Here is a 24045-nt window from a genome sequence, read left to right as displayed (position 1 = left end):
TTAAACCAAAAGAGGCCATTTATTATTCATGAATATATATTTTATTTCTGTATAACGCTGGTAGATTAAAACGCACATTAAATGGCAACAAGAGAATCTGATAACCTCGAACACAACGCCGTTACACTGCAGCGAAACAGAACCGCCTGCAACATGTTGAGTTCATAAATACAACATTTCAGTAGACCAAATCCTCAGTGTGGCTGATTGTCCTGTTATTAAGGCCTCTCGATACGAATCTGTACAAACCAAGTTAAATCATACTCTTCATCCATAGAAAAATAATTACAAATCTATAAATTATAACTAAATGTGTGATTATAATGCCAACAAGCAACCACAAAAGGACATGAAGTGATGATGATAATTGTATGGATGTGTGCCGAGAGGATGATAGTATTGCTTTGGCGCCACGGAGAAGGGAAGCATCGTCCATGTGAAGAGGACAAGGTGAGGAGGCCAACTCTCATCTCGACACTTATTCCCTTATGGACTTCCTGTGGGCGTATCTTAAATACACGGGGACGCCTTGCTAGTTCTCAGGACGACGTAAAGACCCCCTCCTCCCCTCGGTCGCCATCTCTCTCTCTTTCTCGCTGGTGTGTTGTCGTCAGAAGCCGAAGTTATCGTCCCCGAATGGGCTGAGGTTGTTGGGAATGTTTCCGTTTGTTCTGTCCCAGTCGCGTTCACTGAGCCAATCCTGGGAAGTCACCCCAATGTCCAGGAGCTCGGGGTTAGTACGCGACACTGCCAGTCTGAGGAGGAACACACATCAAGGAGTGAATATGGGACCTTTGTTCCACTTCGTTAAAGGTCACCTATTATGCAAAGTCCACTTGTTCATGTCTCTTCTACATCAACATGTGTCCCCTCTTCTTCATGTCTCTTCTACATCAACATGTGTCCCCTCTTCTTCATGTCTCTTCTACATCAACATGTGTCCCCTCTTCTTCATGTCTCTTCTACATCAACATGTGTCCCCTCTTCTTCATGTCTCCTCTACATCAACATGTGTCCCCTCTTCTTCATGTCTCTTCTACATCAACATGTTTCCCCTCTTCTCCATGTCTCTTCTACATCAACATGTGTCCCCTCTTCTTCATGTCTCTTCTACATCAACATGTGTCCCCTCTTCTCCATGTCTCTTCTACATCAACACGTGTCCCCTCTTCTTCATGTCTCTTCTACATCAACATGTGTCCCCTCTTCTCCATGTCTCTTCTACATCAACATGTGTCCCCTCTTCTTCATCAACATGTGTCCCCTCTTCTTCATGTCTCTTCTACATCAACATGTGTCCCCTCTTCTTCATGTCTCTTCTACATCAACATGTGTCCCCTCTTCTTCATGTCTCTTCTACATCAACATGTGTCCCCTCTTCTTCATGTCTCTTCTACATCAACATGTGTCCCCTCTGTGGAAAGAGACTCTGAAAGTTTCAGGAACAAAGATTCTCTCTCTTTTTGATCCATTTCTATAAAAACCTGTCTGAAAATGAGCTGATCAGATTTTGGCTACTTTATGATGTCATAACGATGTTTTGTCTTGCGTAACCATTAGCCAATCAGCAACCAAGGCAACCAAGGTACCCCCCCCCCCCTTATCACCTGAATCTCCTCCTAGAGCTCCATTGAGTTCTTTGTAACCAAATGTCTCTCAGAGGGGCGTGGGGAGGGGCTCCTTATTTTCATCTAAAGTAACAGACAGAGAATCAGCACTTTGGAAACAGGGCTGAAACAGAGGGGATTATGGGTAATGCTGCAACGATCTGTTTGGTGTTTCAGCCAATCAGAGACATGTTCTGTATATATCTGAGACCTGTAATATATTGATGAAAACGCTGGAGTTATCTTCAACATATTTGCATGTTTTATATATGCACTTTTACATATTTCACACTTTTGAAAGTTTCAAATCTGATAGTTGTGTCTTTCATTGGCTTCGTTTACATACATTTGAGGACATTAGACTTCACAAAATCAAACGAGACTTGCGACTTGACCTGGACTTTTACACCGATGACTTTGTGCCACATAACAATTTATTTCCATAGATTTTTTTTATTGTTAATGCTATAAAAATGGGCACAAGGAGTTGCATTATGACTTGGCTTTCATAGCTTAGGATGTGCAAACACTTGACTTGCAAAACAACGACATGGTTTCATCTCTGTTAAAGTCTACATACAAATAAATGAAATAACTTAAAGAGCCTGTGACACGGTTTTCCCCCATCGTCCAAACCCATCAATTTGAGTACATATTGTCCCCTTGAAAACCGTTACTGAACTGATTTTGGATATTTGTACTTTGATAACCGTTAATCCTTCAATGTTGACCATTTTCTGGATCTTCTCGCGGATTCTTCAAGTCCCGCCAAATGATGGGTGACGTCATTGCGGGCATAGCGCTCCAGCTGCACCGTCCAGGATCCCAGCATCTGCATGTAAACCTTTGTATATATACAGTCAGATGTAAACGCACGACGGCGCACACAGCAGCAAGCTCAGACAGGTTAATGTTGAACGTGTCTGAGAGCTCATATGAGGCTGAAGGATCGGTTTATGTTGTACCTTCTAAGTTTAGGAATGAGGTGCGTCAATATGGGCGATCATACGGTCATGTAGCCAGTGGGACTGGGACTACAAATCATCCCGGGACTCTCGACCGGCCCACTTCGGTACCGCTAGTAAGCTGTCAACGGGGGGAGCGGGGGATGTAAAATACAAATATAATGTATAATGTCTGTGTCTTTGACATTAGCGCTGCTAGCCACCTGTGCCCTGTACTACGAAGCCAGTTCAACAGACCCTGGATATGTTTGAGTAACAAACAAACTAACAACAACAAACTAACAAACGAGATCTCGCTAAGCGGTCCTACGACGCTGGTTATCAACTCGGTAAATCAAGCCAGGGTTTCTCTCTCCAGCTGAGAGCGCGTTCACGTCTAAGACACGAGTGGATCTGACTTTAATTACATTTGTCTCGAGTGTTTCGTCAACATAATGTGTTAAATAATACTTCTGCATCCCGTCTGTGACACTGTGAGTGTTGCACGGCCAGATGAGGCTGGAGAAGCTGACTCAGATCAGGAAATATATGATATATTATGATATTATATGATCGATGATCTGATTGATGATGTGATATGAATGATAAGTGCGACACGTCGGCGTCTTCTCTGCATACGGCAGTTTAAACTGTATTTCCTTTATCCTGTAATATGACTTGAGAGATTTAAACTCCGCACACTGAGTGGATCTCTTTTCTATAGACGCCGGAGGCGGGCAGCGTCAGGTAAAAGAAGTTATTTAGCCTTCTCAAACCTGAGCCTCACGCGCCGCCTATGGGGGATGTGCTAGTTACTTATCCGACCGGCCCACTTCGGTACCGGCCCATCGGGATTCGTCCCGATGGCCAGTCCGCCACTGCACCCAGCCCACGTAAACTGTCAACGGGGGGAGCCTCGCTGCGGGGAAACGGTGGACCTCGTGTCCCGATCGGAGTGGGAATAATAATCCGTGCATTTTATCCATTAATTTCCCCAACATTGTGGTAAAAAAACACACGTTTAATCCAGGTGTACTACTACAACTACAAAAAGCATCGGTTTGTTTTCTCATCAGGAAATGCAGACCGGCTCAAACAAACGATTTCATTTAATGTATCATATGTTCGCCGAACTGACATGAAAGCACTAATAAATGTAGTTTCATCCACTTGAGTTTACAACCACAAAAATAATCGATTTGTTTTTATATCACATCCGACGGGAGGAAATTCAGCAGCTCTCACTCCCGATTTTTAATCCTAATGTAATCATCTTCACCACGATCATTTATGTTTATGTCGCCGAATTGACATGAAAGCACTGAAAAATATGAATATAGTCAACTTCATTAAAACGTTATTAACGTGCCTAAACTCAGTAATTCACCATTTCTACGCATGACAACACACTTTGTCCGTGTTTGGCTCTCGAAGCGTTCCCGCATTGACGTCACTTCCGGCTTCCCCCAAAACTTCAAAATGAGTCGATGGAATTTGCCCGCGGTGTTCGAAATTATTGATATTTAACGGAACGGTATCGCTTTTTCTTTTTTAAACTGACGGTTCGAGATTACTAGTAGCCCAATATTTCATTGCACAACAGTTGTTGGGATGGTGTCACAGGCTCTTTAAGCTAGTTAATAAGCTTTCCAAATAACAGCATGTGTTGGTATGACTGAATTTAGTTACCACTGTTTATCTTGACTTCAGCCCTGACCTCACTAAGCTACAATAGCTGCTGTTCCTCCGCTTAAAGTGTGGGCCAAGTTGTGATTCCAATACTTCCTCCAGAGCAGCTTCCACGACATATTGCGCCACTAAAGCCTAGATTTCTCTTAAAGGTGGGGTAGGTACGTTTCAGAAACCGGCTCGAGATACACTTTTTGTTATATTCCATGGAATGCTCTCAACATCCCGATAGCAATGAATATCTGAAGTGCTTTGACAAAAAATCCATAAAAAAATGTCATCTGTAGAAGCCGTAATAGCTACTGTAAAAAGTACAACCAATCCGTTTACCTGCCTGTCAGCCTTCCATCGGGGCACACACTTATCTCGTGCCCTCATTGGTCATGTGCGCGTTCGTGTGTGTTGGGGGAGGGGCTCTGTGAGGAAGTGGCAGATTTTCTCCGGTTGTGTATTTTCAAATTCTAGCGATCTCGAGCCGGTTTCTCAAACTTACCTACCCCACCTTTAAATAAGATACCTAGGTTTGGCTGCACACCGTCTATCTTCTCTGGGATAATAATATATGCTAAATCTGTCTGGAGGTCAACAGGATTACTCCAAGACGTTCAGTTCAGTCCTCGAATCGTGGGATAAAATGATACTAAGTAGTAAGTAAGTAGTAACATTTCAGAAACACAAACAGACTTTTAAGATGGTCGTCAGGATAGAAGAGCAATTGTTGGTGACATGAGATGGAAAGGGACAAAGAAATGACTTTAGATTGAAACTAAGCTCTATTTTTTGACAAATATTCCATCACGAAGGAAAGAAAGGACACGGGAAGCTATTGCTAACATTACTAGGATATTGGGTTTGAGTGTGATCGGATGAAATGGGTTACAGGTAGGTTAGTCATTTGCACTACTTCACTAGGTAAGGCTTGTAACAGCTCAACTTTACCTGGACATGAACCATAGCTATCCAGAGCACGGCTGGAGACACAAACACACAATAGATTGAGGACAGTTTGAAATTAAATTATTTCTCATTTAATAGTCAGGAGAATTTGTTTTCCGCAGTACACAGGAATCAGCACTAAGTGGCGCTGTGACGCTAAGCAGTAAGAGAGGGACCTAAAGTACACTGAAGGATTAAACTAGACAGAGTTGGGGATTGGTAATTTTATTCTAAACAGCATAAATAATTCACTAGGATTGATTTCACTTAATAATACAACTACTGAGAGAAATATCTTACTTGGAAAAAGCTTCGTCCAAACCATCTTCTAGTTCCTGGAGAGAAAAAAAAGAGGAGAGAAATGTTGCTTAAGATTCACCCAGTGAACGGTAAATAAACATGTGTGTAAAAATCAGCAAATGGAAAACCAAGTTAGAGATGTCATGCTATTTTCAGCTGCATGCGTTGATATCGAGAGACATCAAGAGATCCATTTGTAACGCTTGGCCTGAGTTGTATGGGTTCCAAATCTCAAAACGGAACATTTTCTACAGAAAAATCAAACATTATTTTTCAAATGTCTGATTTGAGATGGAGATATTTTCCTAGATCAAAAGACACCAATCAATTTCAGTCAAATAAAATGCTATTTATACGACCCAATATCACAAATTGTACATTTAGGCTTTACAGTTTGTACAGAATATGACACCCTCTGTCCTAAGACCCTCACATCGTACAAGAAAAACTCCCCCCCCCCCCCTGTGTGTGTGAATCAAAGAGAATACATTTTACCACATAAACCGTCCATGTGTTTATATGTAAAATTAAAATGGTGGAAGTCACATGGGATCCTAATCTCAAACAGATGAACCTGCCTCAGAGGTGCGATGGAAACTTCTGAAGCAATGGAGACGAAACTCAGAGACACGAGGAGAGCAGGAACTTTGAGGGCAAACACTGACGGTTTATTTGGAGCTTCGGCCGGAGAATTCACAAGACGTGTTCTGAGCCCCGAGGTGACACAGCAGTCGCCAAACCGATTCTGAAGATCTCTACCCATGTATTTAGCTGGTTCTGAGAGAATAATCAACGTTGTGCACAACAAGATAAAACGGGCAAAGCACCATAACACCCGTCGTGGCTTCCTTCCTTGTTTTTCTATCGAGCCACTAGACGCCTTAAAACAGACATTTTTAACTTGTTTAAGAGTTGCTTGGCCTCCCATAGTTTGGATGATATGTGAATAAAATAAAGAAAAGAGGCCTTGGCAATGGTCACAACAAATAGGCAAAACTCAAATAAAACAAACAACTTAAGTATTATTTCTTTCTTGATCATGCTTATATAACTTAAAGGGTAATTGGACGGTTAAAAACTATTCCTCGACGGCGTCTTTCTAGCAGGCTGCTTCCCATCTCCGTCTCTTTAGAGTGCAGGTGCCGTGGGAATTGTAGTCTTTTATGGCGTGTTGACTACAGATGTCACAAGTAGGTGGCCTTTCTTATAAAACTACATACTGGCTCTAACACCACCTCTATCAGCTGACGCCAACAGGCAGGAACAGGGAGACAACACACAGAGTACAGGGCCAAGGTCGGAGGTGCTCATTGTACAAACTGATACACTGGGTCAAAGGTATGGGCCTACGGGACAATAGGGGCAACACGGAGGGTCTTACCAAGTTGGGGTTGTTGTTGGTCTCAGAGGGCCGGTGGTTATCCAGCTGATCCTCCTCCATATTCCCATTGGTCTCCACCGTCACATGCACACTGTCCTCAAAGTCCAACAGGTTGTCTGTGGCCACATCTACATGAAGGGAGGAGTCACGTGTTTCTGTCACTGGAGTGTGGTGGCTTCAAGAAGAGTTGAATAAGATACTTAAATCCCTGCTAAATGTTAATATGCATGTATATCATGTGTGTGCAGATGGGTGTTGTGCTTCAATCACAGCTGATTGGATCTTCAGCTGATAAATACCAAAGACACTGACCCGGGAACTAATGTCCATTATGACCTCTCCGTTAATGCACACAAGCCAGATGCTGGTGGGTTTTGTTCAGTGGGGAAGGGGCTCAACAGTTCAAACGCTTTGTTGTTGTACCTGTGCCCTTCAGGCTCCCCAAGCTGTTGGAGCTCTCCGAGTGGGAGCTGCTGCTGGCCTCTCCGGCTGAACCAGACTTCGCCCGTTTCCCTTTCTCTAGATCAGAAAACAGATGCACAGAAATGACAAACGTGCTGATTGCGGCCGAGAAGCAGATATGATATCCGCGCCCTCGAATCATCAAGGCCGACTCGGTACAAACATAAACAGTGTCAGATGCTGATAAGACCCCCCGTGTGTGTGTGTGTGTGTGTGTGTGTGTGTGTGTGTGTGTGTGTGTGTGTGTGTGTGTGTGTGTGTGTGTGTGTGTGTGTGTGTGTGTGTGTGTGTGTGTGTGTGTGTGTGTGTGTGTGTGTGTGTGTGTGTGTGTGTCATTTCCAGAACTTGGCTCCTACCTTCTTTGGCCACCTGCCAGAGTTCAAACGCTATAGTGAAGGCCTGAGCTACCGTCAGAGCCACAGCCCGAGCCTGGGGAACACACACACACACACTTTGTTACACACCAAGGCTTATGGGTGTTTACCAAGCCCTGTGAACCTCCGTTTGAAATGGACTGACAGAGAACAATGATAGGGTGTTATGTTTGAATTGATTAAACATGATCAGAGTGGCAGGTCGGTAAAAAAAAAAAAAAAAAATGGCGCATTAAAATGGGATTAACCTTAAATCTAAATACCTAATTAGAACATCAGACATGTAAGGCCTCCCATATACCATAGAGAGAGAACGCAAAACTATGAAACACATTGTTTGGGTTAATTACAACGAGTAGGGGAGGTGTATATTTTTCTTTTCAGCTCACGTTTTACTCGCTTACTTTTTTTGGACAATGTTTTTATACATATATACTTTGCATGGTGTGTTTTCTTGTTGTGCAAATTGACTTTATTCAAAAGTTCTCATTTGTTAGTTGACCTTTTTTATTGCAAGCTCAACACAACAACACAATCTCTCTTCAAAAAAGGGAGGGGGGACTTCTCAAGCGAACATGACACCTTTGCTGACCGCCATCGACAGTAGGTACTGCTATATTAAACAGATGGAGAATGTACTTCAATCTGATAACACTTTATTTACTATGCTTATATTAGGAAAGCACGCTCAACAATCTACAAGTCATCAGTGCTGGGACTGATTTAGCAGAGGACATGACAACGGTCTCCACAACCAGGATGCAGTATTCAGGAAGTGAGGGAGTATCATGTTATTCTGGGAGAGGAGGGGAAGCGCGGAAGATGAGAGGAAAAGTGCCCTTCAGTTTTCCAGCAGGCAGGAAGATGACCGACGTTTGCAGAGCGAGACTTCTCAGATGTCCTCTTCAGTATGGGCCACGAGAAAGAGGAGCTACAGCAGGGGTGCCCACACTTTTTTGGCTGGTGAGCTACTTTTGAAAGGACCAGCTCACCGAGGTCTACCAACCCAACATAATATCCCAAATGGCAAGGGTTGCTGAATAACACGTTTTATTTATACATGGGACAATAGGGCTGCATCTATCAATCTGATTAATCGACTATTCAGACTATTACTGTATGCCTGTCAAACGCTCTTATTTAGCCATCAACTTTTAGATTTAGCTTGAGGTTGTTTCAGGCATGTGGAAACTAACAATGAATAAATAAAGATGAATACTTGATTCAAAGATACACGCGGTCGACGTACTGGGCACCTCTGAGCTACGTGTCAGAGAGGCACTGAAGATAAGAGGGATACATTTTGCTTCTGTCCACTCAGTTCGAAACATGCTGGGTGTTATAGGTCTTTTTAACGGACCACAAAGTAAACTTAGATTAGATAACACACCCGACCATGACGAGAAACAACCATGACGTAAAACAGCTCTTAAAAGATAGAAGTTAAAATGAAAGTAATGCAGATCAAATCACTGATTCGTCATATATTAAACATAAAAACCGATTCTGCATCAAACAACTCACCACTTTCCTCTTGGAGCAGAGGTAGGCGTGGCACTCCAGGGTCCCGTTGAGGGTGTTTTGAGCGATGTAAGCAAACACTTTATCGTTCAGTTTGTCCACGGTGCAGTAGGATATTCTGTGAGGTTAGAGGAACAGCAAACATTAGGACATTAGTTCACAACACATCGACTCCATGACAAGGCATTTAAAACGGTTGTGAACGTGTATTAAGCTTCAGAAGTGCAACACTGTTGGGGAATGTGTCAAACATGCTAAGAAGGAACAACGGGAACCCGTGAGAGCGATCCGGTTGAAAGCAGGGTCTCTGCAGGAATCCTGGAGTCAGATGTAATCCATTTAAAAACCTTTCCATACATTTTAAACCTCATCGCCACTTTGAGTTCTAACCGGTTACCTTGGCGACACTTTACCTCACATTCACTATACACAGTATTGATTGTCCTTCCTCCTTATCTTCCAACTATTTGGACGCAGACTTGCATTTCCCCATAACGATGTTGTTTAGCAACCGGCGTAAACGGAGCTTCACGCGCTATCAAGCAGTGAGCGTGAGATGTCCTGTTCAGCTGACGTCAGACCCAACGGGATGCCATAAGTAAACTACACAGAATCACACCACACACCTACGCCATGACTACATTCAGGCAGACTGTAGAACACAACACTTTATATACTTATTGAAAACAAGCTACAAAATGTAACCTTGGAAAATGCCGTTTAATACTTTTTAATAGCCTTCATTTTCGCTAAATTGATTTATCAACTTTTAATACTTTTTAAGACCATGTGGACACCCTGGAAAGGAAAAGTAAAGTACTTCTTAAACTGCTGTGACTATGTACAAAAAAAAAAAAAAAAAATGATGTCTTGTCTTTGCCTCTGTTTTTCACATTTGTTATCTAAGTTTGTGTAACTATGTTGTTTAAAAGAATGACATTTAATCAACATATTGTTTAAAAAAAATACCTTTAATTGGACGTTCATTTGAAAAGCACCCGTTGTTTTTAACCTACCTGTATATGGAGACGTTTTCCAGCTGTTTATTGGACAGGCTGTCGAACAGGAGGATTCCCTGAGGGGAGATCTTCAGAGCGACCTTCTGAGGCTTCTTCCCCATCGCTTTAGCCTGGTACAGACACAAGGGGACACGTTTGTTTAATAGCAGGTCGTGTGTTCAGTTCAAACAGTAGCTTTAAAACCAATCTGATCCACAACATGTGCGGACTGATGACGAGTTAAAGGGGCCCTATTCTGCTCAGTTTCATATTTTAGTTAAGTGTCTCCACTGGGACATGTCTCCAGGCTTTAATGTTCAAAAAGCTCTGTATTTTTCTCATACAGCCTGTGCTGCAGCACCTCTTCTCACCCTCTGTCTGAAACCAGAGCCCAGTCTGATCTGATTGGTTAGCTGGCCGGCTCTGTTGTGATTGGTCAACCAGCTTAGAGATGTCCCGCCGCTTAGCCTATCACGTGCAATGTGTTGGTCGTAGCCAATAAAAGCACAATTGTTACGTAGTGATGTCACTATGTCGCAGAAGTGAACAAAGGGCCACAATCGAAGAGAGGGAACTTTGGGATTTAAGCCTTTTCAGACCATTTACAAGAAGAAAAACTTATATTGCGCGCTGTAGGAAAGCCTGCAGCGTGCCTTGTAGCAACTTCTTTAGTCATAGAAATCCATCTATTTCTTGAGAACAAGTGTATAAATATGTAAAACAAATAACTTCACAGGAGGATAATTGATAATAATGTTTATTTTAGGACTATTTAGAACACGTCCAGTCCGTCTTATTGCACTGAGATGCATTTATTCAACACCATTCGATAGAAAACCTCATACAGCGTCTAGGGAAGTGAGTACTAGAAACAATCTATACTTATTACTATTCCTTCAAGTACTAAGCTCTTTTAATTATGCAATGTCTTTTTTGAATGGCATCCGATGAGAGAATAAACTCTTATCCCACATTACAGCAGCAGATGGGAACTTGCATTCATTTGCGGGATCTTTAGGTACAGTTTGTTGCCAAATGTACTTCTTTATTTCAACCAAAAATATGCTCCTTTGGAAGTTTGTCGATTCTACAATTTGACTGGATAACTTTTAAATTGTGATTACATGACATTTTATTTCCCATTTCATTAATACAAGACATTTCAGAAAAGTGTTGTTTTCACGGTGACAGTGTTCCAACAAAGTAATAAAGAAATCAAAGCATGTCTTGTGCTTTTAAAAGAGTAATAAAGAAAGCAGTAGTCCTGGTGACTGTTACGGTACGTCCACACAGCAGCTTCATAAGAATCTTCCACCGCTTCCAACGCTTCTCTGCCCATTGACTTTGAATGGGGATGACGTCACTTTGCCTCGCTTTTCGCCGAACTGCATTGTGGGGGAGCGAAGCGAAGATTTCCAGGATGTCCAGGATTCAAAAGTTGAGCAATGTTCAACTTTTGAAGCTGAGCTGGAAGCGCCAGCCAATCAAACACGTTTATGCAAATCTGACAGTAGAAGCGCTAGCCAATCAAACCGCGTGTAAGCAGGGAGAGCCAGACCGCAGTTCATTTCCTCATATTCCAAACGAGAAGTTACGGTAGCAAATCACCCGGTTCTTTACGACCAGAACTATTAACGGGATACAAACCGGAGGAACCAGGCGTGGAGGGAGGTGGCAGAGACAGTGGGTGGAACTGGTAGGTTTTCGCCTGTTTGGGGAGTTTATATATATATATATATATATATATATATATATATATATTGCTCGCATAAAATCCCCGGGGTTTTTTGCTTTGCATGTCGGGGGCGGGAGATTCATGTGATTGGCTGTCAGACACGCCCAGCTCCAAGACTTTCAAGATTTTTGAAAAGCTGCCGTGTGGACGTACCGTTATGGTTCCTCGCGGTACGTCCACACGGCAGCTTACGTTGAAGCTTGCCGGTGGGCGTGTCTGGAGCGCGACCAACAACCAATCACATTAATCTCCCGCCCCGGACACACAAGCACGCGGTTCGATTGGCTGACGCTTCCGTCGAAGCTTGAAAAGTTGAAGCGAGAAACGGAGGCGAAGCGACGGAACCACAATGCAGTTCGGCAAAGCGTGACGTCACCCCACTCAAAGTGAATGGGAAGCTGCGTTGAAGCTCCAACGCACGCCGCCGTGTGGACGGGCCGTCAGACTCTCACCGTGGCCACGATCCTCTTCACTGCGGCCACCGACAGCTCCTCTCCTTTGGGCTGGTCCACTAGTGTCATGCCGAGGTGACGGAGGTTAAAGGTCATGCCCTCAACAACGGTCTCCCTTGTGTCGGTCCAGTTTTCTGGAAGCTCTGCAGAGAAGAAACATATTTAAAAACGGGAAATATAGATCAACAGGAAAACGTTTGATAATCAGATTTGTGTGGCGTTGAAAACATCAAATATGTGTTAAGAGTTTCACAGAGACATTCCACTTCATGTTCCAACATAAATAACATCCAAAGAGCTCGAGGAAAAACACAAATCAGACGAAATGTAAACAGCCGATGAACTAAAAGTTGAGACATTTCATCTGCTCTTTCCCCGAAGTGGACGCACAACAGGGTTTCTAGGTCAGAGGTTCTGTGTGAAGTCAATATTATAACTCCAAAGCAACCTATGGGGCTTGACAATCAAAAGGGAAGGAGTTAGGAGAGAGTTTGCATCGACTCTGACGTACATGTGATAAGAGGAACGTGTTTTTCACAACATAACTCAGAATTAGGCCATATGTCGCCCTTTAAAGAACACGAGGCTCTCAACTCCTGCCTTCAAAGACTTAAAGTTAGCACACTGTCACGTTCACTTCAAATAGAGGAGTGTAAATACGAGCACTTATACACTAATAAAGGACTGGCTTATCTAAAGCCAGTTGAGTAGCACTTGAAATGTTGTTGCTCTATGAAACCTGATGTACTTTATGATTCTGTTTTCTTCTAGTTTGCATCTTGTTGGTCGAACGCACTTATTGTAAATCCATTTGGATAAAAGCGTCAGCTAAATGTAATGTAATGTAAAGACTGTAGCTGGTGGAGGAACAGCTGCTATCTCCATGTGATTTCTTATCAGCTTTTGTATGCAGCCGGCCGGCCCTGACCCTCTGGCTGTGTTTACAGAGATTTCCTCAGAGAAAGAAGGGAGGGGAGCGGGGATAGGGATGGCAAGGAAAACATCCCCATTACCTAGAAGTCCATCCTGCTAGCATTCAGCTCCTCTGGGATGTCGTGCATACCACACACACTCATGCAGACACACGCTCACACAATGCAGCTGAAAGCAGAGTCTTTTAAAAAAGGGATATTTGAAATATTGGAATCACTTTCATTCTTAAAACTCTCCACACAACAAAACACGCAACACTGTAAAAGAACCCTCCATTTAAATTGTCACAGTTTGAGGCAACTCATTGAAATTCATAACGCTGCATTAAAAACATGCACGCATATGTCCTTCCGTTCTGTAAAAGCCTCGAGAGATGTACATCAGAACATGACTAAGAGGATACAGCCGTGCTTGTTCTGTACCAAATGTAATGAGAAACCGTGACGGCCCCAGAGCCCGGGGCCTGCGAGTGTGCAGGTGTGCTGCAGGTCCTGCGATGGGGGTGGAGCTGAGGAGACAATCAGCATGACCGGGGACACCTGGCCGGAGCCGAGGTGCTGCTTAAGCTCAGCTGCCCGGAGTCACATGGCCTTCGTGACTCTCTCCAAGCCCGCTGCAGGAGGACTCTCGCCGGGATCCTTCCCCCTCGCCCATCCTCTCATGTTTCCGTGTTGTGTGTGGAACGATCACAATAAAAGTGCCGTGGTTTTTGGAACCCTCGAACGTCTCTCTCTGTTTTCCTGTTGTGGCCTACGGGCCGGTCATAGCCTAGCTAGACATCTGACTTAAAACCCCAAATATGAACCTTATGATCATGGCGGTGCTGCAGAAAGGAGTCTTGAAATCTGAAATGTAGCTAACATTTCTCCTTCATCTCAAAGTCAATGATTATAGATACTGTATATTTTGTAACAACGTCTTTTCTTGAAGGATTTACGATGTGAATTATTAAATTCCCTTACTCAGGATTGTTTAGTCAGGTTTTAAAAAAGGTGCTTGCTTACACACGGATAAATTAGACTTTAGACGTTGTTGGCCATCCAATGAAAAAATGCTTCCGATACAGCATCAAACAACTTGAACCAACAAATAACGTCATTACCCGCAAAAACTTTCCATTTAAGCAAAAATAGCTTAATTCTTTATCAGGTCTTTAAGGCAGACTCAAGCAGGATGCATGCAGGTTTTACAGACTGCTCAACCAAACCCTTAAGAACCATAGTAATGTAGAAGGACAGCACTTAAAGATCAATATGAGAAAAACAGAGAGAGTACAGATAGGATCGTTCCCAGTGACACCTCTCAAAGAAAACAGCTGTGCACGTGTGAACTGAGCCCAAGAAAACCCATCTGACCTGCTGTAAACACACGCCGACCTCACCATCTGCTAGTGTGCGGAGATTACTCACTGGGTGTGAGAAACAAGAGGATACGAAACTGATAAAGGAGGAAAGAAATACAAAACCACAGAATAAATGGCATTTTCAATGAGCGACAAAATGGACAAACATAACCAGGTACGTTGTTGTAAAGTCACCATTGAAGTTAGAGATGTCCCGATCCGATCATGTGATCGGGGATCGGAGCCGATCACGTGATTTTCAAAAGATCGGAAGAAAAAAATCGGGGATCGGGAATTTTTATTTTTTATATAAAATATTTGTATTATTTTATTTAGTGTTACAAAACAAAAATGACCATGTTCACGTCTTAAAGTCATCCTGAGGACTTAGTTTTGGTTTAAAATTACACAACATCATGTATGTGTTGCTTCTCTTGGGCTTGTTTTCAGACCCGGGGGGTATACTGCGAAGCAGGATTTTCGCTTAGCCGGCTAAATTCAGGGGAAACTCCGGCTTTCCGGTCATACGAAGCTGGTTCTCTTTTTAGCAGGCTAGATCTCCATGGTAATATATGCTAAGCAGCTAACCTGGTCGGGACCAGGTTAGGTTGCAGGCTAAGAGCTCAACTCAGTGAAAGCACCGCCTGCTGACCAATCAGAGCTCAGTGTGCGGAGTTTAAAGCGATCAAGTCATATTACAGGAGAAAGGAAATACAGAAAAACTGCCGTCGCAGGAAAGACGGCCGGCAAAAATCACCGACTGTGTGAACGTGAACATTAATAGAATATCACCTCCATCTTCAGAGCAGTCTGACTATTATAACATTAGCGTTAAGAAAGCTTACTTAAATATCTGCCACAACATAAGTAACCGGATCAGAGTACATTAAGTACAGTCTGCGGCATATCACTTCATAATGTATCATATATCTCCTGATCTGAGTCAGCTGAGCCGTATCTGGCCGTGCAACACTCACAGTGTCACATACTGTATGCAGAAGTATTATTTTAAGCAACACATAAGTTGACGAAACACTCGAGACAAATGTAATTGAAGTCAGATCGTGTTTTAGACGGGGCAGTGATATCATAAACCTGTTAATGTACGCATTCAAACACGTGTTCTTTTACCAGCTGTATTCACCTTGCAGGTGCAGCTCTGTGGCTTTCATCCTGATCAAGTGTTTAAGTCATGGATGTTTAAAGTTTAACTTCTTCATTTTAGACTAGTATTAAAGTTCACTTTTCATTCAGGAAGTATGACGCTGCGCTGTCAGTGCGCTTCTCCATGTCTGTGATTGGTCGAATGCTCCAGATACCACCCCTTTCATGTGAACGCGCACCTAACTAGATAGGACACGGCTGGCTTGAGCGATCCACTTGATAACCCGCGTCGTAGTACAGTTTAGCGAGAGCACGTATGTTTTGGATTAGGCCAACCGGCTAACTCAAACATATCCAGGTTAGGTTGAACCAGCTTCGTAGTACAGGCCCCTGGTTGCTTATTTCTCTGAAAGCTGGCAACAGAGTGGGCGCAGTGTCTAATAGTAGCAGCAAGCTAACGAGAGGCTACGTTCAGCTGGTGACTCGGGAGTCGGGACAGAGAAAATGTCAGGAGTTTGGAAGTATTATAAAATTGAAAGCGAAGGCAGTGTAACAGCCAGATGCAATGTTTGCAAGAAGGAGGTTCCGCGTGGTGGAAAGAACAGAGCTACGTTCAACACGACCAATCTAATACGCTACCTGAGAAACAAACACCAACAACAACACGGCGAGTACACAGCGGCCACTCGGGTAACGGCACGGAAACAACCGACACTTTCAGAGACTTTCAAAAGGAAAGAGAAACTGCCCCAGAACAGAGAAAAGGCCCAAAGAATAACAGCCAAGATAGCTGAATTCATCGCGTTGGATGACCAGCCGTTATCTGTTACCTTTTTTCTCTCTTAATGCATTGCATAAAGATCGGATCGGGAAAAATCGGTATCGGCAGATTGTCAAAATCAAATGATCGGAATCGGATCGGGAGCAAAAAAAGGTGATCGGGACATCCCTAGTTGAAGTGTTTTTAATGTAGTTAAAATTGGATGACCATTTTAGTTTTTCACTTCATACAGCACTGCACATTGCATGACATGATGAGCCGTTTTGTTTCATGTATGTTTTGTGTGTGTGAGGAGCCTAGGAAGAAAAGCCAATGCTCATGCTAATGGGAGAAGAAGAAAGAATAATAGAACTGGGAACAAACTAACGGTAAAATAGTTTTTTGTTCGATTTACAGTTGGGTACAAAATGGGTATTGAGGGGAGAGAAAAGAGGACGGTGAAACAAAACAAAAAACACGGATGCTTTTCCATCGGAGCACAGAAAAAAAGTTAAGGCCAGCTACATTTGATTTGTATCGTCACACAGCACCAGTGTGTAGCTTCCCGTCACCAGCTTCCATTATAAATGACATGTAGCTTGTTGCTTTGTCGCTACTAGTGTGAACAAGTGTAATAGAGGAGGGTACGTTCATGAATCAAAGCCTTCGAACACCTCGACAACAAAGTGCTGAGACAAAAGTGTCCAACAATCCACATCCTGGCTGATTTGTGCGTCTACACCAAACACTGAATCACCGTGGAAACCACCAACTGTGGCCCTAAAACTCAGGAGCACTGCAGGACTCACAGCCAAATAACATTTAGCCTCAAGTTATCAGGCCGTACTGTTGATGGGACAAATAAACAAAGCAGACATCCTAGAAGACTACCTTCCATGATAAGTTAGTATATTGACTTATGAGCAACCAACTTATCCTTAACAAAAGGGGGAAATATGTAATGTTAGTTTTATTTCCCTTACTTCAGCAGCGTTCTTGTTGCTCCTAGTGGTGCATTTCATGTGTTGATTTTATCCAAATGAGACCAAAGTTTACGACGTGTTCGTCCTAGTGGTTGTTTGTTTAACTCCACAAAACAAACAAAATAAAAGGTCACTTGCTTTTTCACAGCTGCCAACCCAATAAAAAAAGTAAACTGTTTTCAGTTTCTCTCATAGCAGCTGCAGAGAAAGTGTGTTTGTATAATTTATTGGTGAGGAGCCCCACTTCTTTACAGTAAGCCTAGCAATACATCTTCCCACATCTGTACTCGCAATGTGACCCGTATACTAGAAATGATACAATTAAAATCATGATTAAAAAAAAAAACGTCGATCGCAAGAGGCGCTTTCACACCAAGTACTTTTCCCACGAATAGTTCCCGGAAATTAGTCTCCCGGAAATCTTTAGTTCCGGAACTATCTAGTAAATCGTGTTCACACCAGAGTAAGTTCCCTGAGGGAGGATTAGGCAAATGAAGCCGCTGACGTCACTTCTTCTTCTGCTGCTGCTTTGGGTTTACTGGCAGGCCGCAAACAACTTCACGGCGTATACTGCCGCCCGAAGTCCCCGGCCGGAAGTCCCCGGAGTTGGGGACTGGCTTCAGTATTCTAAATTGCATAAAATTATGAGCCGTTTATGCCATTATGAGGCTCCAGGAAGAATAGCCAACGCTCATGCGGATCCTAATAAAGAATAAGAATGACTGTTTTAATTAGGGCTGCTCAATTAAATCGTATTTTAAATCGCAATTACGATTATGGCTTGCAACGATTACGAAGACAACGTAATCGAAATAAAACGATTATTTTTTCATTTATTGGTTTCAGTTGAATTATACTTAAAGTTCACGGTAATCAACTGTTAAAAACATACTGTTCACATTTTTTTTCTCCAATAAATTGATGTTTTCAAAGTAAATGGACAATCGTTTTTAATAATCGTGATATCAGTTATTGACCCAAATAATCGAGATTATGATTTTTGCCATAATCTTGCAGCCCTAGTTTTAATCAAATGCTCTCATTTTAGAGGGTCCTTTTTAGAGACTCTTTGCTGCAGAAAGCACCCTCTGACCGGCCCGCCATGGCAGGGTGCCGGTGAGGGTCGTCTAGGGCGACAGAAGCTGGGCAATAAGAGCAGAGAAGTGTGGAGGTTTTCTCTGTTTGAATACAGGGCAGTCCCCATAGGATTGAATGGGTTTCTGCTCACAAAGTGTAAGCAGAAATACAGAGCTAAGGCCTATAGAGCTACTTTTATCCTATCCATTCAAAGTAATCTATTATGCAAAATCCACTTCTCCATGTCTCTTCTACATCAACATGTGTCCCCTCTTCTCCATGTCTCTTCTACATCAACATGTGTCCCCTCTTCTCCATGTCTCTTCTACATCAACACGTGTCCCCTCTTCTCCATGTCTCTTCTACATCAACACGTGTCCCCTCTTCTTCATGTCTCTTCTACATCAACACGTGTCCCCTCTTCTTCATGTCTCTTCTACATCAACACGTGTCCCCTCTTCTTCATGTCTCTTCTACATCAACATGTGTCCCCTCTTCTTCATGTCTCTTCTACATCAACATGTGTCCCCTCTTCTTCATGTCTCTTCTACATCAACATGTGTCCCCTCTTCTTCATGTCTCTTCTACATCAACATGTGTCCCCTCTTCTTCATGTCTCTTCTACATCAACATGTGTCCCCTCTTCTTCATGTCTCTTCTACATCAACATGTGTCCCCTCTTCTTCATGTCTCTTCTACATCAACATGTGTCCCCTCTTCTTCATGTCTCTTCTACATCAACATGTGTCCCCTCTGTGGAAAGAGACTCTGAAAGTTTCAGGAACAAAGATTCTCTCTCTTTTTGATCCATTTCTATAAAAACCTGTCTGCAAATGAGCTGATCAGATTTTGGCCACTTTATGATGTCATAACGATTTTTTTGGCTTGTGTAACCATTAGCCAATCAGCAACCAAGGTAACCCCCCCCCACCTTATCACCATTGAGTTCTTTGTAACCAAATGTCTCTCAGAGGGGCGTGGGGAGGGGCTCCTTATCTTCATCTCAAGTAACAGACAGAGAATCAGCACTTTGGAAGCAGGGCTGAAACAGAGGGGATTATGGGTAATGCTGCAATGATCTGTTTGGTATTTGGAGCCAAACACTTCAGAGACATGTTTGTATATATCTGAGACCTATCATATATTGATGAAAAACAGTATAATAGGGGACCTTTAAAATGTATTATTACAAAATGACCTGTTAGCTGAACCCTGTTCCATTTACGTAGCTAGGCCAACTTCAAATATGGAGAGAATATGTGGAAATAATACCATACATAAAATGTTAGCTCTCATTTATCATATATGAAGAATTCATTTTCACAAATTGATTAAAGCCAATCTTAAAATGATTTAACAAACGCCTGTTTGAGACTTCTCCGTGCTCACAAAAACATATGGAGAAATAAATATATACGGAAATGTTATTGATCACCCCTCGATTATGTTGTCTTGTTAACAAATGTCTTCTCATAAATGATGCGGTAAACAGAAGGACAGAATTACTTTAAATTGACGCCGTTTTGCATTTCTATAGGTTAGATAGATACGAGCATGGTTTTATATACTATCATGTTTAATCGTGTTTTATGCCGTTGGCCAAGACTTGATAAGTCGCTCGTAAAACACAGGAGGTATGGAAACTAAGAACACCATATGTGGTAAATTGTACAGCTGATATAACACATTAACTGTATTTCCTTTAACTGGTGGATATAGAGTTGCTGCGTTGAGACGCACAGGCTGCAGTGGAGACGCTGCGCACAGCTGATAGAAAGCTCGAACACAAACCACCAAATACAAAAAAATCATTCAGATCCAGTCGTCATGACTACACATCAGGGGGATTCCCCGATCATTTCTTACAGTTTCTCATCAAGGGGGGGGGGGGTCTCCTGTCCCCGGTACAAACACACTGGCAAACTGCCTGCGGAAGGCTAGGCTATATGTATTTTTTTTGCCGTTAACTTTTTTCAGACGACTTATCTATTTAGGTAAAAAACTGCATCCACCAAACAATGTGATTTGTCTCCACCTCCCCAAAAGAACCAAAATCTGACACGGTGTGAGATGTCTTTTTTTAGCTGTTCTGTCGTCATTTCTAGGGCTGCCCCGAATATCATTTTTCGGGCTCCGGATATTCGGTAGTAATCAGCAGCGAACCGCTTCAACACGTGTATTTCGGTTTATTCACGGCATTCATTTTGTTATTCTACAGTATTGTTGTTTTATAGTTATGTGTTAATGTAACCCAATTTGTGTTCTTTGAAATTGAAAAGGATATGGCATTGTGTTTGTTACTTTCGTTGCAGTTGTATATGTCTTAAGTGTAATTTGGCTTGGCTTCCTATTTTCATGCTTTTATTTTGAAGGAGAGTTAGCGCTGTTGACAGGAAGTTGTTGTTGCTATGGAAACAACGTGATGAGATTAATGGACAAAAAGTATTATCTACATTATAAAGATGGAGAAAGTAAACGATAACGTTTATGATTAAGTGTTAGCACCCCCCGAAGAGGCACAAGCGCTTACGTTGATATTGGAGTTTTCAATAAATTCAATTGGGCAGCCGCGGTGCAGCTACCAAAAAAAATGAATATCAGAATAACGAAATTGAAACACGAATAGTAGGCTACTCCAACGAACGAATATTCGGATATTCGGGTACAGCCCTAGTCATTTCCTGCGATCTTCTTCATGCAGTCAGTCAAAATTAATATTAATACGGGCCGTTTATAGGCAGATATGGGCGTTACGTGAAGCCTGCAAAAGCTGCGCCGTATTTCGAGTTGATTTATAAAAGGGAAACCGGCGTAGGACGTGCGTGTGCAGTGTTGGAATATAAATTGGAATATTTTTGTGCGCATTTGCTTTGTCCCACGTGAATCCTACGCAAAGCTTTATAAACGAGGCCCCTGGTAATCTAGACTACAATACACTACTTACAACAAGTGGGTCACTAGCTGCGTTTACAGGAAGCTTTTAATTCTACTAATAATCAGGGTCGGAGCCCGGTTAAAAAGGAAGAAATGCCTCATGGAAACTCCTTAAAAAAAAAATCAAAGATCAACATTTCACAAGCTGGTTTAAAACTCCTACATGTGTTAAGTTTGAGATTTAAATAAGAGCTATAATAATATTTGACTAATAGAGCGAGGCTCGCTGCTACGAGGAGCGGGACAGTGTGGGGTCTGCGAGACACCGCGGAACTCAGCCTGGGCGCACACACAAACTCCCATCCAGGTTGCGGGTGTGTGTCTCGCTGTCTCGCAGACGGCCACTGGGCTCACCGGGAGGGTGGGGGGGGGCAGGAGCTCCAATAAGCCGTTTAGGACAGAGAGTGAATACACATACTATACAGAGATGCTGTTTGAGAAACCAATGTGAGTTTGGAAAATTGCACAATTTAAATATATTCTAGTAGATCTCATCAATGGAAATATGATCAGTAGAAATGGCCGTGACATGGGACCTTTAACTGAATATCTTTGTTTTTTTGTTGTCAATAAACATTTCAAGACATCGCCTTGGATCTTTAGGAACTGGAATTTAAATTGTTTTACTATTTTCTGACCTTTTTATACCAAAGGCTTGATCGATAATTAATATCATTGTAAATGCACCCCTGATTTATATGCCTAGGATTCTGTGTAGCTTCATAATAAAAAGGGATCGACAGGATATGTATTTCCTGATTGTTTACTGTGGAGCATTTAAACGGGACACGGTTAAAACCTGCTGTAAATATATTTCAGGGAGTTTCCAGTGTCATGGATCACATTTAGACAGAACACTACATGTTTTCACTGGTTTCTGCGTACATACAAATCTCACCCTTATCCGTGAAAAGACAAATACACTGGGACCATATCTGTCTTCAAGAGTGAATCTCAAATTCCTGAGGCATTGCAACTCTTCCAGGTGAGCTAGGGTTACGTATAATATCCTGAGATATGTATGTAATCCCCCCTGAACTCTCTAATGATCATATATGCTTTATATTGGCCTCCCGATGGAATTTAAAACAGACCAGCTTGATCTCCAGCCAACAGGAGCCTTGCACTGACTGACTCTCAGCATTCTTGGCTTTTCCTCTTGGTTACAGGCATGGGGGCTCCTTAAGCCCCCCAGATCCCCCCCCCCCTCCCCCAACAGAACTTTACAGCCAGGATCAAGTGAGATTTAGTTCACAAAGTGGCCCTTGAGTCCTACAATGGGCACCAGAGTTTCATGTTCTGTTGCAGTGAGCGAGCTCCTGACCTGTTGAAGGGCTCTTGAGCAAACTCACTGTAGGTTTTAGTAATGACCCTGACCTCTGCACTGCCTCTGGGACCGTGGATGGAAAAAAATAAGGAATTCTGGGAGATTCGGATTATCCACAAATCCAAAAAAGTGCTTTAGTCAGCTAAATAACATGACAATGAATGCAGCACTAGGCACTTATCCTATTGACAGTGAGATAACATCGAATATTTACAATTTTAAAAAATCACGATATTTTGTGTATGTCATTTTGTGGTCTACTTTGTTTGCCTAATTTCAAAATAACATTTATTTTGTGGAAATTCCTGTCACAGGATTAACCGCATTGCAAACAACAGGTTTACTCAATCTCCTAAATGAACAGATTTTTAATTTAAACAGAAGAAAAATACAACGCTAAAATTAAAATACTATTGTTTTAGTGCAGTTTAGACCGTGAAACAAAACGCAAATCAAAAACACGTAATTTTGTAACGTTTCTGCTACATCCAGACACTGAAAACCCAACTTTTGACACAACACGCTTAACTTTGGTAAAGTGTTCACTCAAATGTAACGTTGAACTTCCCTTATTGTGTTAATTGAAGTAGAACGCAGCGAGCACAAGTCAATTTAAGCACGGTGAGACGAGGATATGTAGCAAAAAGTGTATAATTTCTGCGTTTGCCTCTGAAGTCAACCAACATTTCTTACTTCTGTGTCTGCCAGCAGTCCAGGACTGTTTCGCCATACTCGGGCTCCGGATGATGGCTCTCCCGGCCGACTTTAGGGCATCCATGTCGGCGTGTTGTTGTGCTGAGAGTCGGTGAAGTTTGCTGCTGGAGCCTCACAGGATAAATGCTTTTTAAGCAGATTGCTGGTGGCAAGGATGGACTTGTGGTGCCTTCCAGTGCGGTCAGAAATACCGATGTTTACCAGCCCACCCGACAAGAAGACTCCTGATGCGTTTGGGTTCAATGGGACATTAGGGAAATTGTTGAACTCAGCACGTACAAAAAGTGACATAGGCTTCAAAGAAATATCTACTTATGTAATTATCTTTTTTCTATCTGTTTTTTCATTTATTTATTTGTATACCTTTCTATCAGTTTGTTATGTAAGGTAAGGTACGTGTATTTATATAGCACATTTTTAGACACCGAGAGAGGCAATTCAAAGTGCTTTACATCAACATTGACACTTACTA

The 24045-nt window shown here is 42.4% G+C and overlaps 1 protein-coding gene across 3 annotated transcripts; it reads right to left on the bottom strand.

Moving 5' to 3' along the window:
- Positions 1-23803, bottom strand: LOC117455650 (low density lipoprotein receptor adapter protein 1-B-like). Of its 3 annotated transcripts, XM_071204895.1 has the most exons (10): positions 23553-23802; positions 12400-12542; positions 10231-10343; positions 9218-9332; positions 7676-7748; positions 7281-7376; positions 6858-6985; positions 5477-5511; positions 5180-5211; positions 1642-1691 (listed from the first exon to the last, which is right to left on the bottom strand). In XM_071204895.1, exons 1-10 carry the CDS (start codon positions 23635-23637, stop codon positions 1657-1659), a joined length of 855 nt encoding a protein of 284 aa, XP_071060996.1. In that variant the 5' UTR covers positions 23638-23802; the 3' UTR covers positions 1642-1656. The 3 variants fall into 3 exon arrangements, with proteins under 3 accessions (XP_033951128.1, XP_071060996.1, XP_033951129.1); XM_034095237.1 differs by lacking the exons at positions 1642-1691; positions 5180-5211 and adding an exon at positions 1-755 and having other exon boundaries at positions 23553-23800; XM_034095238.2 differs by lacking the exon at positions 1642-1691 and having other exon boundaries at positions 5064-5211; positions 23553-23803.
- Between the last annotated feature and the right edge of the window lie 242 nt (positions 23804-24045).

Source organism: Pseudochaenichthys georgianus, chromosome 11, assembly GCF_902827115.2.
Source record: "Pseudochaenichthys georgianus chromosome 11, fPseGeo1.2, whole genome shotgun sequence".
NCBI classification, from domain to species: Eukaryota; Metazoa; Chordata; class Actinopteri; order Perciformes; family Channichthyidae; genus Pseudochaenichthys; species Pseudochaenichthys georgianus.
This window is presented reverse-complemented; position numbering and strand designations above follow the sequence as displayed.

Excerpts from the sequence above, each read along its gene's own strand:
- LOC117455650 (XM_034095237.1), bottom strand. The coding sequence starts at position 23,637 with ATGGATGCCCTAAAGTCGGCCGGGAGAGCCATCATCCGGAGCCCGAGT. Across the intron at positions 5,512-6,857 it reads CCAACAACAACCCCAACTTG|GAACTAGAAGATGGTTTGGA; the intron begins GTAAGACCCTCC and ends TTTTCTCTCCAG. Across the intron at positions 756-5,476 it reads TTGGACGAAGCTTTTTCCAA|ACTGGCAGTGTCGCGTACTA; the intron begins GTAAGATATTTC and ends GTTCCTCCTCAG.